This window comes from Eucyclogobius newberryi, unplaced genomic scaffold (assembly GCF_026437365.1).
Source record: "Eucyclogobius newberryi isolate DKJ021-1_F unplaced genomic scaffold, fEucNew1.0.hap1 SCAF_7, whole genome shotgun sequence".
In the NCBI taxonomy this organism is placed as follows: domain Eukaryota; kingdom Metazoa; phylum Chordata; class Actinopteri; order Gobiiformes; family Gobiidae; genus Eucyclogobius; species Eucyclogobius newberryi.
Window position 1 is genome coordinate 3,115,856 of NW_027316389.1, and position 15,183 is coordinate 3,131,038.

The window sequence follows — 15,183 nt, forward strand, 5'->3', positions numbered from 1 at the left end:
TAAACCGAACATATTTAACCTTTATAAAGTCACTTCCTGGTTTGACGTGTCCAGTGAATATGACATTGGCAGAGGTCAGAGGTCACGCTGCAGCGGTTACTAAGCAACCAGATGTAAACACGGGCAAGGCCGTTTAAATTACACAAAAGTTCTGATGAGACCTGAAAACATCTTTATTTTGTGAAACGATCGTCATAAAAAAAGCGGTGTTTTTGATGGAACGGCGCTTTTTGATGACATCACAGAGGGATTCTGCTCTACTTCCTGTCATCTTCACCCGGACAGTTTAAAGGACGGAAACAACAGAAAGATTTGACCTTTTTATTTGAAAGACGTTCTATGTTTGAGCTCTACTTCTTTTGCCTTTATTCTGCAGCTTTTCACTCCTTTAAAGTACAAAAACAGGCACTATCATAACAAAATACTTTATGTCTCTATATTTTACACATATTTACACTGCTTTAGATTCAACAGAGAAGGCGGAGCTCAGAACAAACCATGAGACTTTTAGAACGTGTTTTAACCTAATAAAGGAGTAAATCTGTGACTGAAGCTTCGAGACAGAATATTTATGATTAAAGTTCATTATATCTTATTGATGAAAATATGTCCAAGTTTATTTTTTTTTCACATTTTGATTTGAGAGTTTTACAAAAGTCACAGCGATCGCAGTGAAACTGGATTAAACTTCATTCGACTGTTTCACGACTTGGACTAAATAAAAAAGGCAGATGTTGAGTTTAAAGTCACTAAAGTGCTTGCGTTGTTAAAAGTCTTATATTAGTTACAAATGTCCAAAAACACGATTGTCTCATAAACAAACTCTAAATACACTTCACAGCTGTTTATGCACCAAACCATCATCAACACAAACACTAATAAGTTACGGGGAAGGATTCACTTTAACCAGGACTAAACCACTGTCCTGGTTTGGACCTGGTTTAGACCTGGTTTAGTCCTGGTTTAGTCCTAGTTTGGACCTGATTTAGTGAATTTAAGGTGGAACTTCTAAATTGTTTGTAAAATCACTTTCTGCTCCACAGCGCCCCTTAGTGGCCAGCGGTGGCCAGCGGTGGTCAGTGGTGGTCAGTGGTTGCAGTTGCGGTCATTGGCCACGTCCTGAAGCCTCCGGAAAAGGGCGGAGCCGTCGGGACACAGGCGTTTGGGCGCAGTCTCCTCGTCCACAGACAGAGGGCGCTTTCTGCTGGGACTTTCTCCAGAGCGGATCATGAGGTTTATCTCCTGCAGACGCTGAGGAGAGAGGAACTGTGTGAACAGGAACTGTCTGGACTGAGGCTCAGTTTGAACAGGAACTGTCCGGACCGAGGCTCAGTATGAATAGGAACTGTCCGGACCGAGGCTCAGTATGAATAGGAACTGTCTGGACTGAGGCTCAGTATGAACAGGAACTGTCCAGACCGAGGCTCAGTTTGAACAGGAACTGTCCGGACCGAGGCTCAGTATGAATAGGAACTGTCTGGACTGAGGCTCAGTTTGAACAGGAACTGTCCGGACCGAGGCTCAGTATGAACAGGAACTGTCCGGACTGAGGCTCAGTATGAATAGGAACTGTCCAGACCGAGGCTCAGTTTGAACAGGAACTGTCCGGACCGAGGCTCAGTATGAATAGGAACTGTCCAGTCTGAGGCTCAGTTTGAACAGGAACTGTCCGGACCGAGGCTCAGTTTCTGTCCAGAGTTCCTGTGCAGAGTTCCTGTGCAGAGTTCCTGTGCAGAGTCTTACATGTGGGGGGCTGGTGCAGATGTAGTAGCACAGCTTGTCCTTGGGGGGCGCTGTAGAGCTGAGCGGGCTGCTGCTGTGAGGTGAGATGTAGATGGGGTGTTTGGTGGACAGAAGCATCCTCCGGGGGGAACCACTGCGCAGACTCGGGTACGGCACTGCAGGCGGAGAGTTCTGAAGGAAACACAGGTCGGGTCAAAGGTCGGGTCAATGGTCGGGTCAAATACAAATACAAACTGAAGGTGGGCAAATATCTAACTAGATAAAATGTACAAATGTTGTTTGGGCGTGTCTCTGTGGGAGTGTCTCTGCGGGCGTGTCTCTGCGGGCGTGTCTCTGCGGGCGTGTCTCTATGGGCATGTCTCTGCAGGTGCGTCTGCGGGTGTGTCTATGGGCGTGTCTCCGTGGGCATGCATGGGCGTGTCTCTGTGGGCGTGTCTCTGTGGGCGTGTCTCTGTGGACGTGTCTCTGTGGGCGTGTCTCTATGAACGTGTCTCTATGAACGTGTCTCTATGAACGTGTCTCTGCGGGTGTGTCTCCGTGGGCATGCATGGGCGTGTCTCCGTGGGCATCCATGGGCGTGTCTCCGTGGGCATGCATGGGCGTGTCTCTGCGGGCGTGTCTCTGCGGGCGTGTCTCTGCGGGCGTGTCTCTGCGGGCGTGTCTCTGCGGGCGTGTCTCTATGAACGTGTCTGCGGGTGTGTCTCCGTGGGCATGCATGGGCGTGTCTCTGCGGGCGTGTCTCTGCGGGTGTGTCTCTGTGGGCGTGTCTCTATGAACGTGTCTCTGCGGGTGTGTCTCCGTGGGCATGCATGGGCGTGTCTCCGTGGGCATGCATGGGCGTGTGTCTGCGGGCGTGTCTCTGCGGGCGTGTCTCTGCGGGCGTGTCTCTGCGGGCGTGTCTCTGCGGGTGTGTCTATGGGCGTCTCTGCGGGCGTGTCTCTGCGGGCGTGTCTCTGCGGGCGTGTCTCTGCGAGCGTGTCTCTGCGAGCGTGTCTCTGCGGGCGTGTCTCTGCGGGCGTGTCTCTGCGGGCGTGTCTCTGCGGGCGTGTCTCTGCGGGCGTGTCTCTGCGGGCGTGTCTCTGCGGGCGTGTCTCTGCGGGCGTGTCTCTGCGGGCGTGTCTCTGCGGGCGTGTCTCTGCGGGCGTGTCTCTGCGAGCGTGTCTCTGCGAGCGTGTCTCTGCGAGCGTGTCTCTGCGGGCGTGTCTCTGCGAGCGTGTCTCTGCGAGCGTGTCTCTGCGGGCGTGTCTCTGCGAGCGTGTCTCTGCGGGCGTGTCTCTGCGGGCGTGTCTCTGCGGGCGTGTCTCTGCGAGCGTGTCTCTGCGAGCGTGTCTCTGCGGGCGTGTCTCTGCGGGCGTGTCTCTGCGGGCGTGTCTCTGCGGGCGTGTCTCTGCGGGCGTGTCTCTGCGAGCGTGTCTCTGCGGGCGTGTCTCTGCGAGCGTGTCTCTGCGGGCGTGTCTCTGCGAGCGTGTCTCTGCGAGCGTGTCTCTGCGAGCGTGTCTCTGCGGGCGTGTCTCTGCGGGCGTGTCTCTGCGGGCGTGTCTCTGCGAGCGTGTCTCTGCGAGCGTGTCTCTGCGAGCGTGTCTCTGCGGGCGTGTCTCTGCGGGCGTGTCTCTGCGAGCGTGTCTCTGCGAGCGTGTCTCTGCGGGCGTGTCTCTGCGAGCGTGTCTCTGCGAGCGTGTCTCTGCGGGCGTGTCTCTGCGAGCGTGTCTCTGCGGGCGTGTCTCTGCGAGCGTGTCTCTGCGAGCGTGTCTCTGCGGGCGTGTCTCTGCGAGCGTGTCTCTGCGGGCGTGTCTCTGCGAGCGTGTCTCTGCGAGCGTGTCTCTGCGAGCGTGTCTCTGCGGGCGTGTCTCTGCGAGCGTGTCTCTGCGAGCGTGTCTCTGCGAGCGTGTCTCTGCGAGCGTGTCTCTGCGGGCGTGTCTCTGCGAGCGTGTCTCTGCGGGCGTGTCTCTGCGGGCGTGTCTCTGCGAGCGTGTCTCTGCGGGCGTGTCTCTGCGAGCGTGTCTCTGCGAGCGTGTCTCTGTGAGCGTGTCTCTGCGGGCGTGTCTCTGTGGTTACTTGTATATAAAGTATAAATACTTGACTCACTGCTGCAGAGCTGGAGCTCGGTGAGAATCTGAGAGCAAAGTGTCTCATCTGTTTAATGTACACGTTATTGTAGAAGTGGATCAGGTCTCCTCTCTCCTCCTCTGCAGTACAAGTAGCAGTAGCAGTAGCAGTAGCAGTAGCAGTAGCAGTAGCAGTAGCAGTAGCAGAAGCAGAAGCAGTAGAAGTAGAAGTAGAAGTAGCAGTAGAATCTAAAGCAGGGCCAGACGTGGAGGTGGTCTGCTCGTCGTTTGTGTCAGGCTGAGATCTGAAGCAAACAGACTCTGGACTCACTTCACCTGGAAAGAGTTACACTGGAGTTACACTGGAGTTACACTGGAGCTACACTGGAGCTACACTGGAGTTACACTGGAGTTACACTGGAGCTACACTGGAGCTACACTGGAGCTACACTGGAGCTACACTGGAGTTACACTGGAGTTACACTGGAGCTACACTGGAGCTACACTGGAGCTACACCGGAGCTACACGAGTTACACTGGAGTTACACTGGAGTTACACTGGAGCTACACTGGAGCTACACTGGAGCTACACTGGAGTTACACTGGAGCTACACTGGAGCTACACGAGTTACACTGGAGCTACACTGGAGCTACACTGGAGTTACACTGGAGTTACACTGGAGCTACACTGGAGCTACACCGGAGCTACACCGGAGCTACACCGGAGCTACACCGGAGTTACACCGGAGTTACACTGGAGCTACACTGGAGCTACACTGGAGTTACACTGGAGCTACACTGGAGCTACACTGGAGTTACACTGGAGTTACACTGGAGCTACACTGGAGCTACACTGGAGCTACACTGGAGTTACACTGGAGTTACACTGGAGCTACACTGGAGCTACACTGGAGGATTTGTGCTTAACTATTGGTTTAAGGACTAACGTGAACCGGGAAAGTCAAACGCAGTCCCAAGCGCCCTGGAGGACTTGCCTGTCTCCGCCTCCGTCTCCGCCTCTGTCTCCGCCTTCCTCTCCGCCCAGGTGAGTTCATCCCTCGTTTGCCTCGTCCGCTCTGAGATCAGCACGTTCCTGTAAACCTGCAGAGGATCAGAGTTACTCCTTTCACATTCACGTGGGTCACAAAGGTCAAAGGTCAGGATGCGCCCCGCCGTACGCTGCTGGTCGCCTGCGGCTGGCTCCGGTAACACTTCATGATGTTCTGGAAAGACTTGTCCTCCTTCGTCACCTGCACAAACACATTGAGAGAGCGCCGGTCACACGAGGGGGACATGAGGGGGACATGAGGTGGACACGAGCGGGGACACGAGGTGGACACAAGCGGGACATGAGGGGGACACGAGGTGGACACAAGCGGGACACGAGCGGGACATGAGGGGGACACGAGGTGGACACAAGCGGGACACGAGCGGGACACGAGGGGGACACGAGCGGGGAAACGAGCGGGGACACGAGCGGGACACGAGTGGGGACACGAGCGGGGACACGCAGTACCTTGGCGATGAGGTAGATGGCGCACATGAGCAGCTGGTCCAGATGTCGGTCCATCAGGAGCCGAGTGCAGTGAACAAGAGAGAACTGGAAACAGGCCCAGATCTTCCTCCTCAGGTCAGCGCTGATGTCCAGCTTCAGACACAAGTCCCTCAGACGCACCGAGGCCAAATGGTACACCTGACACAGAAGACCGGGTTTAGACCGGGTTTAGACCGGGTTTAGACCGGGTTTAGACCGGGTTTAGACCGGGTTTAGACCGGGTTTAGACCTGGTTTAGACCTGGTTTAGACCTGGTTTAGACCTGGTTTAGACCTGGTTTAGACCTGGTTTAGACCTGGTTTAGACTTGGTTTAGACTTGGTTTAGACTTGGTTTAGACCGGGTTTAAATGTGGTTTAGGTCAGGTTCAGGTAGGGATTAGACCGGGTTTAGGTCGGGATTAGACCAGGTTTAGGCCGGGTTTAAACTGGGTTTAAACCAGGTTTGCTCAAACCTGGTTCAGGCCGGGTTTAGACTCATACCTTCCTGAAGAACAGTGAGAGCGAGCCCTTCTTAATGGCGCCGGGCTTCGTTGGTGTCTTGACGACCAGTTTCGCTGCGGCCGATTGGACTGTGAAGGTCCCGGTCAAAGCCTGCGCTGTGATTGGCTGAAGAGTGGCCCCTCCCTGCGGCGTCATGTTGACGGGAGCGGGAAGGATGAACGTGATGCCGCCGCTTGGATTCGCTATTCCTGCAACATCAACACGACGTTTTTCCACTGTAACAGGCACCAGCAGGAGGTCGGGTAATATATAGTCCTGACTCTAGCACCAGCAGGAGGCCGGGTAACAGTCCTGACTCTAGCACCAGCAGGAGGCCGGGTAATATATAGTCCTGACTCTAGCACCAGCAGGAGGCCGGGTAACAGTCCTGACTCTAGCACCAGCAGGAGGCCGGGTAACAGTCCTGACTCTAGCACCAGCAGGAGGCCGGGTAACAGTCCTGACTCTAGCACCAGCAGGAGGCCGGGTAACAGTCCTGACTCTAGCACCAGCAGGAGGCCGGGTAATATATAGTCCTGACTCTAGCACCAGCAGGAGGCCGGGTAACAGTCCTGACTCTAGCACCAGCAGGAGGCCGGGTAACAGTCCTGACTCTAGCACCAGCAGGAGGCCGGGTAACAGTCCTGACTCTAGCACCAGCAGGAGGCCGGGTAACAGTCCTGACTCTAGCACCAGCAGGAGGCCGGGTAATATATAGTCCTGACTCTAGCACCAGCAGGAGGCCGGGTAACAGTCCTGACTCTAGCACCAGCAGGAGGCCGGGTAATATATAGTCCTGACTCTAGCACCAGCAGGAGGCCGGGTAACAGTCCTGACTCTAGCACCAGCAGGAGGCCGGGTAATATATAGTCCTGACTCTAGCACCAGCAGGAGGCCGGGTAACAGTCCTGACTCTAGCACCAGCAGGAGGCCGGGTAATATATAGTCCTGACTCTAGCACCAGCAGGAGGCCGGGTAACAGTCCTGACTCTAGCACCAGCAGGAGGCCGGGTAACAGTCCTGACTCTAGCACCAGCAGGAGGCCGGGTAACAGTCCTGACTCTAGCACCAGCAGGAGGCCGGGTAACAGTCCTGACTCTAGCACCAGCAGGAGGCCGGGTAACAGTCCTGACTCTAGCACCAGCAGGAGGCCGGGTAACAGTCCTGACTCTAGCACCAGCAGGAGGCCGGGTAACAGTCCTGACTCTAGCACCAGCAGGAGGCCGGGTAACAGTCCTGACTCTAGCACCAGCAGGAGGCCGGGTAATATATAGTCCTGACTCTAGCACCAGCAGGAGGCCGGGTAACAGTCCTGACTCTAGCACCAGCAGGAGGCCGGGTAACAGTCCTGACTCTAGCACCAGCAGGAGGCCGGGTAACAGTCCTGACTCTAGCACCAGCAGGAGGCTGGTCCATGTTTATAAACTAGATGCTCTGAAATAGCAAGAAACCACTGCTGGTGACTGGAACAGGTTCTGAGCGTGGAACAGGTTCTGAGCGTGGAACAGGTTCTGAACGTGGAACAGGTTCTGAGCGTGGAACAGGTTCTGAGCGTGGAACAGGTTCTGAGCGTGGAACAGGTCCTGAGCGTGGAACAGGTCCTGAGCGTGGAACAGGTCCTGAGCGTGGAACAGGTTCTGAGCGTGGAACAGGTTCTGAGCGTGGAACAGGTCCTGAGCGTGGAACAGGTCCTGAGCGTGGAACAGGTCCTGAGCGTGGAACAGGTTCTGAGCGTGGAACAGGTTCTGAGCGTGGAACAGGTCCTGAGCGTGGAACAGGTTCCGAGCGTGGAACAGGTTCTGAGCGTGGAACAGGTCCTGAGCGTGGAACAGGTTCTGAGCGTGGAACAGGTCCTGAGCGTGGAACAGGTTCCGAGCGTGGAACAGGTTCCGAGCGTGGAACAGGTTCTGAGCGTGGAACAGGTCCTGAGCGTGGAACAGGTTCCGAGCGTGGAACAGGTTCCGAGCGTGGAACAGGTCTTGAGCTGAGCGTGGAACAGGTCCTGAGCGTGGAACAGGTCCTGAGCTGAGCGTGGAACAGGTTCTGAGCATGGAACAGGTCCTGAGCGTGGAACAGGTTCTGAACGTGGAACAGGTTCTGAGCGTGGAACAGGTTCTGAGCGTGGAACAGATCCCGAGCGTGGAACAGGTTCTGAGCGTGGAACAGGTTCTGAGTGTGGAACAGGTTCTGAGCGTGGAACAGGTCCTGAGCGTGGAACAGGTTCCGAGCGTGGAACAGGTTCCGAGCGTGGAACAGGTCTTGAGCTGAGCGTGGAACAGGTCCTGAGCTGAGCGTGGAACAGGTTCTGAGCATGGAACAGGTCCTGAGCGTGGAACAGGTTCTGAACGTGGAACAGGTTCTGAGCGTGGAACAGATCCCGAGCGTGGAACAGGTTCCGAGCGTGGAACAGGTTCTGAGCCTGGAACAGGTTCTGAGCATGGAACAGGTTCTGAGCGTGGAACAGGTCCTGAGCGTGGAACAGGTTCTGAGCGTGGAACAGATCCTGAGCGTGGAACAGGTCCTGAGCGTGGAACAGATCCTGAGCGTGGAACAGGTTCTGAGCGTGGAACAGGTTCTGAGCGTGGAACAGGTCTTGAGCTGAGCGTGGAACAGGTTCTGAGCGTGGTACAGGTCTTGAGCTGAGCGTGGAACAGGTCCTGAGCGTGGAACAGGTTCTGAGCGTGGAACAGGTCCTGAGCGTGGAACAGGTTCTGAGCGTGGAACAGGTTCTGAGCGTGGAACAGGTTCTGAGCGTGGAACAGGTTCTGAGCGTGGAACAAGTCCTGAGCGTGGAACAGGTTCTGAGCGTGGAACAGGTCCTGAGCGTGGAACAGGTTCTGAGCGTGGAACAGGTTCTGAGCGTGGAACAAGTCCTGAACGTTTAACAAGGGGAATCTCAGCCATGATCTACCAAAGTACAGACAGTTTATTAAAGTCCCGCTCAGAGAGCAGAACACGCTGGATCACTGCTACACAACAGTCAGCCACGCCTTCCGCGCCGTGGGCGGAGACACGCTGGGCTGATCCCCACGTCCAGACAGAGGACTTCTCAGAGGTGGACCAATGAGGCAGTGGAGGTGGAGCTATGTGCGAGTTTGGAGTTTGTATTCGGTTTCTGTTTGAAGAGAAATATTTTTCTGTTAATTGAAATAAAAAGGTCTTGCACCACATGAGGAGTGTGTGCTGGAGGGAGCTGGGTGCACTGCAGGCACGAGCTCCAGAGCCAAAGCTGTCATCATTTTTTGGACTATCGCTGTAAATATTTGTACATACCAATTTCCTGTACTGATTTGGATTTTTGCACTTTGTTTTTGCACTAATTCACAAACATTGTTCTTTTAAAGAAAGAAACTTCAGGCAGCTCTGTCTCCCTATTAGTGGGTGAACAATCCAACGCTTGGTGAATCCTGCTTCACGATAGGAAGAGCCGACATCGAAGGATCAAAAAGCGACGTTGCTATGAACGCTTGGCCGCCACAAGCCAGTTCTCCCTGTGGTCACTTTTCTGACACCTCCTGCTTAAAACCCAAAGAGTCAGAAGGACCGTGAGGCCCCGCTTTCACGGTCTGTATTCATACTGAAAATCAAGATCAAGCAAGCTTTTGCCCTTCTGCTCCACGGGAGGTTTCTGTCCTCCCTGAGCTCGCCTTAGGACACCTCCGTTACTGTTTGACAGGTGTACCGCCCCAGTCAAAGGCAGGGCCGGGCGCTTGACGCCAGAAGCAAGAGCCCCCTCGGGGCTCGCCTCCCGGCCTCACCGGGTAAATGAAAAAAACGATAAGAGCCACAGTCATGAGAAACAGCTGTCCATCCAGTTCTAAGGAGACCTCTGCCTTTGGGTCATGACAGTCTCCACGTACACAAACAACTTCAGTCTTCTTCCATCAAGACGACTTCTATCATCCGCAGTCTGATGGGCTAGTGGAGCGTTTCAACCAGACTCTTAAAAAAATGCTTTGGTAGTTTGTAGATGATTCAGGAGGAGATTGGGATCAGTGGCTTCCATTCCTGTTGTTTGCCTATAGAGAGGTACCCCAGGCTTCTACAGGGTTCTCACCCTTCGAACTTCTGCATGGGTGGGACGTACAGGGCCCACTGGACTTGCTGAAGTCGACATGGACCTCTTCAGGTCTTCAGAGACCAGGCGGGGTGACTGAGGGATTGTGCAGTTTGTGCTCCAAATGAGGGATCGCCTGGACCGGTATCAGCGGAAGCAGCTGAAAACTTACGAGAGGCTCAGAAGAAACAGAAAACGTGGTACGACAAGCAGGCCCAGAATCGGAGTTTCGAGCCAGGGCAGAAGGTGCTGCTACTTCTCCTCTCCTCAAACAGCAAAAGCTCCTGGCCAAGTGGCAAGATCCGTATGTCATCACCAAGCGTCAAGAACCTGTCACCTACGAGATCCACCATCCGGAGAAGAAGAAGACCAAACAAACATATCACGTCAATCTGTTGAAGGAGTGGAAAGAACCTGCTGCAACGGTTCCAAGGACTTCACTTCTGGTGCAAGCAGTCAAAGGGGAGAAAGAAGAGGAGCCTGATGTTGGCCGCTTCAGCACACCGGACCTGGCCCATCGTACCACCAACCTGGTCGCCGAGCTCCAGCAACTCTTCAGTAAAATACCTTCTCTGTTCTCCGCCAAACCCGGAAAGACTTTTGTGATAGAGCACACTATCAGACTGAAAGAAACTGCTCCCTTCCGTCAAAGGCCCTACCGTATTCCACAAAAGCTGGTGGAGCAGCTGAAGCAAGAGATGGAAGCCATGTTGCAGTTGGGAGTTATTGAGCCCTCTTACTCTGAGTGGTGTAGCCCGGTCGTGATAGTTTATAAAAAAGGATAGAACACTGAGGATCTGCATTGATTTCGGCAAACTCACAATTCTATCGGTGATAGAGAACGCTACAAAGAGGCAAAGTAAGGGTTTAGCAGGGAGGTGTCGAGAGCTAGATCCCAGTACAATACCAACTGAAGCAGCAGTTATGTTTATGGCAGTTGATATCCAAGTGTTACATTACCTACTGCAGTTGTTCTTAGACTTCATACTTAGTTGCTTACTTAAACAACACAAGGTTGGGTAGACGTTTATAGAGTTGGGGTGTTGAAGAATGTGCGAGGATGAGGAGGAAGAGGATGATCTATAACAAAAAATGTTGTTGTTGTTTTATGGCGGTTGGCATCCAATTGTTGCATTACCGCCAGACTTGTTGTTGTTGTTGTTGTTTTATGGCGGTTGGCATCCAATTGTTGCATTACCGCCAGACTTTATTCCTCAGACTTTTCGTAGTCCTCAGACTGTCGTAGTCCGTAACTTTATTCCTCAGACTTTTCGTAGTCCTCAGACTGTCGTAGTCCGTAAAAGTACTCCTTCCATTGCTTTGGTGTTACAAAGCCCATGAGGTCATGATATGTCTTTGTGACTAGAATAGTTGTTGTTGTTTCAGAGACCGACCGGCTTTATGCCAGGGAGACTCTTCTTCATCTTCCTCTCCTTCTTTATTCTTCTCCCCCCCTACCAATCAGCAGCATACTTGAGACATGAGCTCTTATGACATCATAAGGGTTCTAGCCAAGGTATATAAGTGCCATACGCTTTGTGAGGGACACTAACAGATCGTTGGGGAGAGACTACACTACAGGCAAACCTTTGGAGAGACTAAAGCTTTGAGAGATCCTTCAGCTAAAACGGAGAAAAGAGAAGATATCAGGAACAATATGGAGACTCCAGAAGCAGGGGCCACTGCCCCAACATCTGTTTATGCACAGACAAACGAGGATCCTCACGCACAGGAGTTTAAACTGCAGTTCCAGGAGACCCGGAGAAAATATGAATGCAAGGAACAAGCAAAGGTGGAGAAGATGAACCATGATAAACAAACTCAGGGAAAAGAGAATCCTCTGAAGCAGAATTTTAATCTGCAGTTCCAGGAGACCCGGAGAAAATATGAAAAGCAGATCCACGGAAACCAAGACCTGGATCAAGATTCAACAAAACCCAAGGAGATAAACAGAGAGAGAGATCAATTCAGGTCAGATAAAAGTTGGGTAAAGAAGTATGCTCTGGGAGACCAGGTACAACCCCATAAATTCCTTCCAAAAGGCCAAAAGGAGACCGTCCGCAACGAACCGGCGAAGGTGGAGAAGATGAGCCACGATAAAAAAACTCTCCAAATGCAGGTGGAGAAGTTGGAGGAGGAGGAAAACGCAGAGAAAAGAGAAGATGCCAGGAACAATATGAAGACACTAGCAGCAGGAGAGCAGATCCACGGAAACGAAGACCTGGATCAAGTTTCAAAAAAACCCAAGGAGATAAAAAGAGAGAGAGATCAGTTCATGACGGAGAGAAGATGGAAAAATGATTTTGAGGGAGACCAGGTCCAGGTGGAAAAACTCCTTCAAGAACAAGAGGCCACCGTCCTTAACAACCAGCCGGAGGTGGTGCTAATGAAACATACCATAAAGACTCTCCAAATGCAGGTGGAGAAGTTGGAGGAGGAGAAAAATGCTCTAAACATTTGTCTTCAAAACACCATGGAGAAGGTTCACAACATGGAGACACTTTTGACCACAACAACCAACAATCTTCAAAGAGCACAAGAAGAGCTGCAGGTCCTTAAGGAAGATCAGGACATTACTTTGGACGAAATGACATCGACAAAGGAAAAGTACAAGGAGGAGAACATGGCCCTGAACATTCAGCTTCAAGAGGCCCTTGAGAAAGCTGAAGAGAAGGAAATACTCCTGACCTCCACCACCACCAAGCTTCAAACATGAGCAGGACGAAAATCAGGCCCTCCAGAAAGAGCTCTCCACTCTTGAAGGTTCCCTCACCGTTCAGAAGTAGATGGTTTCAGAGGCACAGAACAACGCTCAGGAGCTGGAGAAGAACCTGAAAGAAGAGCGAGCCAAAGTCCAAGAGCTCACAACCGCCTTGGACAGACAAAAAAAACGGCCTTTGAGGCACAAACTGAGAAATGTCACACTACCATCGAGTCCTTGAAGGAAGAAAAGAAAAAACACCAGGATGAAATTAAAGAGCTGATGGAGAAAAAGAGGAAGTGATGGGCTTAAGGCACTTGGGTTGAGCCATATCGCTCCTGATGGGTCATCGTACGCTTTGGGAGATCTGACATTCGAACATCGTGCTTTGCTGTCTTAATGTTATGCTCTAAAGTTGATTGATTTGTGTAAAATGTGCAACGTTCATGTGACCAACAGGTCAACACTGCACCGATTCCCTGGACCCGAAAAACACTTTTTAGTCTGTGTAGAACTTCTTTCCTCTGGAGGTCGCAGCCCTGTGGTCACTAATAAGACCAGAAGAGTATCAGGTCAGATGGCGGCGCTCAGGCGGGCTCCAGGAATAAGGTGAATATGAAGACACAAACTACACAGACTGAAAAGCCGTTTTGGGGCCGCACAGTGAATCGGTGCAGTGTTGACCAGTTGGTCACAGGAACATTGGACATTTTACACAAATCAATGACTTTAGTCCAGTTTACATTCAAAGTCTATGTGGACGCCGGTCCTGGGCGTCCAGCGTTTTTGAACGTCGGGCGGCGTCCAAATCGGCTCCAGAAGCCCGAGTTGGACGCCTGTACGTTTGAAGACAAATGATTTGAACGCACGTCTAGGACGCCCAGGACGCGCGTCCACACAGACTGAATGTAAACTGGACGCTTTGACGCAGCTGTGAACGCCCTTTAGGACAACGAACCAAATGTAGCTTTTATGTCAACTCTGATCTAAAACATAATAAAACAATGTTTCAAAGTGCAACGTGTTTATTCTTGAAAAATGTGAAAAATGCCAGATTTTCAGGATTATTGAAGCTGATGTTCTTTTGAGGCTGAGCGGGGGCTGAGCAGGGGCTCTTCCGGGGCAGGTCCATGTTTTTTTCCATGACAAAGTACAATGTAATCACCAGAGAAACCCGGCATGATGACGTCTGCATTCTAAAATCTGAAAACTACCAATCAGCAGCAAACAGAGAGGGTTCTAGGCTGGCTTTGTGATATTGTCGTTGCCAGGGAATATGAGTTCCATACGCTCCAACATTCCTTTCAGCTTTGATCTCATGGACTTTGAAGACGTTGTAACACAAACTTGGGCGGCTAACCATGGCCATCTCTTACCTTCGGAATGAAGTAGAAGGCCAGCTGGAATAAAGTCTAAGGAATAAAGTCTGCCAGTAATGTAACACTAAAACACTTGTATACAAACCACCATAAAACACCAAACACACTACAGGCAAACCTTTGGAGAGACTAACGCTTTGAGAGATCCTTCAGCTAACACGAAGAAAAGACAAGATACCAGGAACAATATGGAGACTCCAGCAGCAGAGGCCACAGCCCAAACATCTGTTTATGCACAGACAAAAGATAATCCTCTGAAGCAGAAGTTTAAACTGCAGTACCAGGAGGACCTTAGAAAATATGAAGAGTTTATCCAGAGAAACCTAGACCTGGAAAAAGATTCAACAAAACCCAAGGAGAAAAACAGAGAGAGAGATCAATTCAGGCCAGAGAAAAGTTGGATAAAAAATTACACTCAGAGAGACCAGGTAAAACCTCATAAATTCCTTCCAAAAGACCAAAAGGAGAAGAAGATGAGCCACGATAAACAAACTCTCCAAATGCCCGTGGAGAAGTTGGAGGAGGAGGAAAACACAGAGAAAAGAGAAGATGCCAGGAACAATATGGAGAGTCCAGCAACAGGTGTTTGGGCGACACGGGCACCTGTTAATGCACGGAAAAAAGAGGATCCTCAAGTGCAGAAGAACCAGGAGGACCAGAGAGAGTGTAAAGAGCAGATCCACGGAAACAAAGACCTGGATCAAGTTTCAAAAAAACCCAAGGAGATAAAAAAAGAGAGAGATCAGTTCATGACAGAGAAAAGATGGATAAAGGATTTTGAGGAAGACCAGGTACAGGAGGAAAAATTCCTTCAAGAACAAGAGTCCACCGTCCTTAACCAGCCCGAGGTGGAGGAGATGAAACATACCATAAAGACTCTCCAAATGCAGGTGAAGAAGTTGGAGGAGAAAAATGCTCTAAACATTTCTCTTCAAAACACCACGGAGACACTTTTGACCACAACAACCAACAATCTTCAAAGAGCACAAGAAGAGCTGCAGGTCCTTAAGAAAGATCACAAGGTTACTTTGGACGACATGACAGCGACAAAGGAAAAGTACAAGGAGGAGAACATGGCCCTGCACATTCAGCTTCAAGAGTCCCTTGAGAAAGCTGAAGAGAAGGAAATACTCCTGACCTCCACCACCACCAAGCTTCAACATGAGCAGGACGAAAAACAGTCCCTCCAGAAAGAGCTCACCGTTCAGAAGCAGATTGTTTC

At 51.6% G+C, this 15,183-nt stretch overlaps 1 protein-coding gene across 1 annotated transcript in view; it reads right to left on the minus strand.

Moving 5' to 3' along the window:
* Positions 1 to 311: 311 nt before the first annotated feature.
* Positions 312 to 15,183, minus strand: part of rbl2 (retinoblastoma-like 2 (p130)) — a 49,148-nt gene continuing 34,276 nt past the window's right edge. The window contains exons 16-22 of the mRNA XM_072434885.1: positions 5,825 to 6,033; positions 5,305 to 5,481; positions 4,967 to 5,038; positions 4,830 to 4,889; positions 3,829 to 4,086; positions 1,744 to 1,914; positions 312 to 1,251 (exon numbers count right to left, since the gene is read on the minus strand). Coding sequence (XP_072290986.1) covers positions 1,087 to 1,251; positions 1,744 to 1,914; positions 3,829 to 4,086; positions 4,830 to 4,889; positions 4,967 to 5,038; positions 5,305 to 5,481; positions 5,825 to 6,033 — 1,112 coding nt within the window. The 3' untranslated portion in view covers positions 312 to 1,086. The remainder of the gene's footprint in view (positions 1,252 to 1,743; positions 1,915 to 3,828; positions 4,087 to 4,829; positions 4,890 to 4,966; positions 5,039 to 5,304; positions 5,482 to 5,824; positions 6,034 to 15,183) is intronic.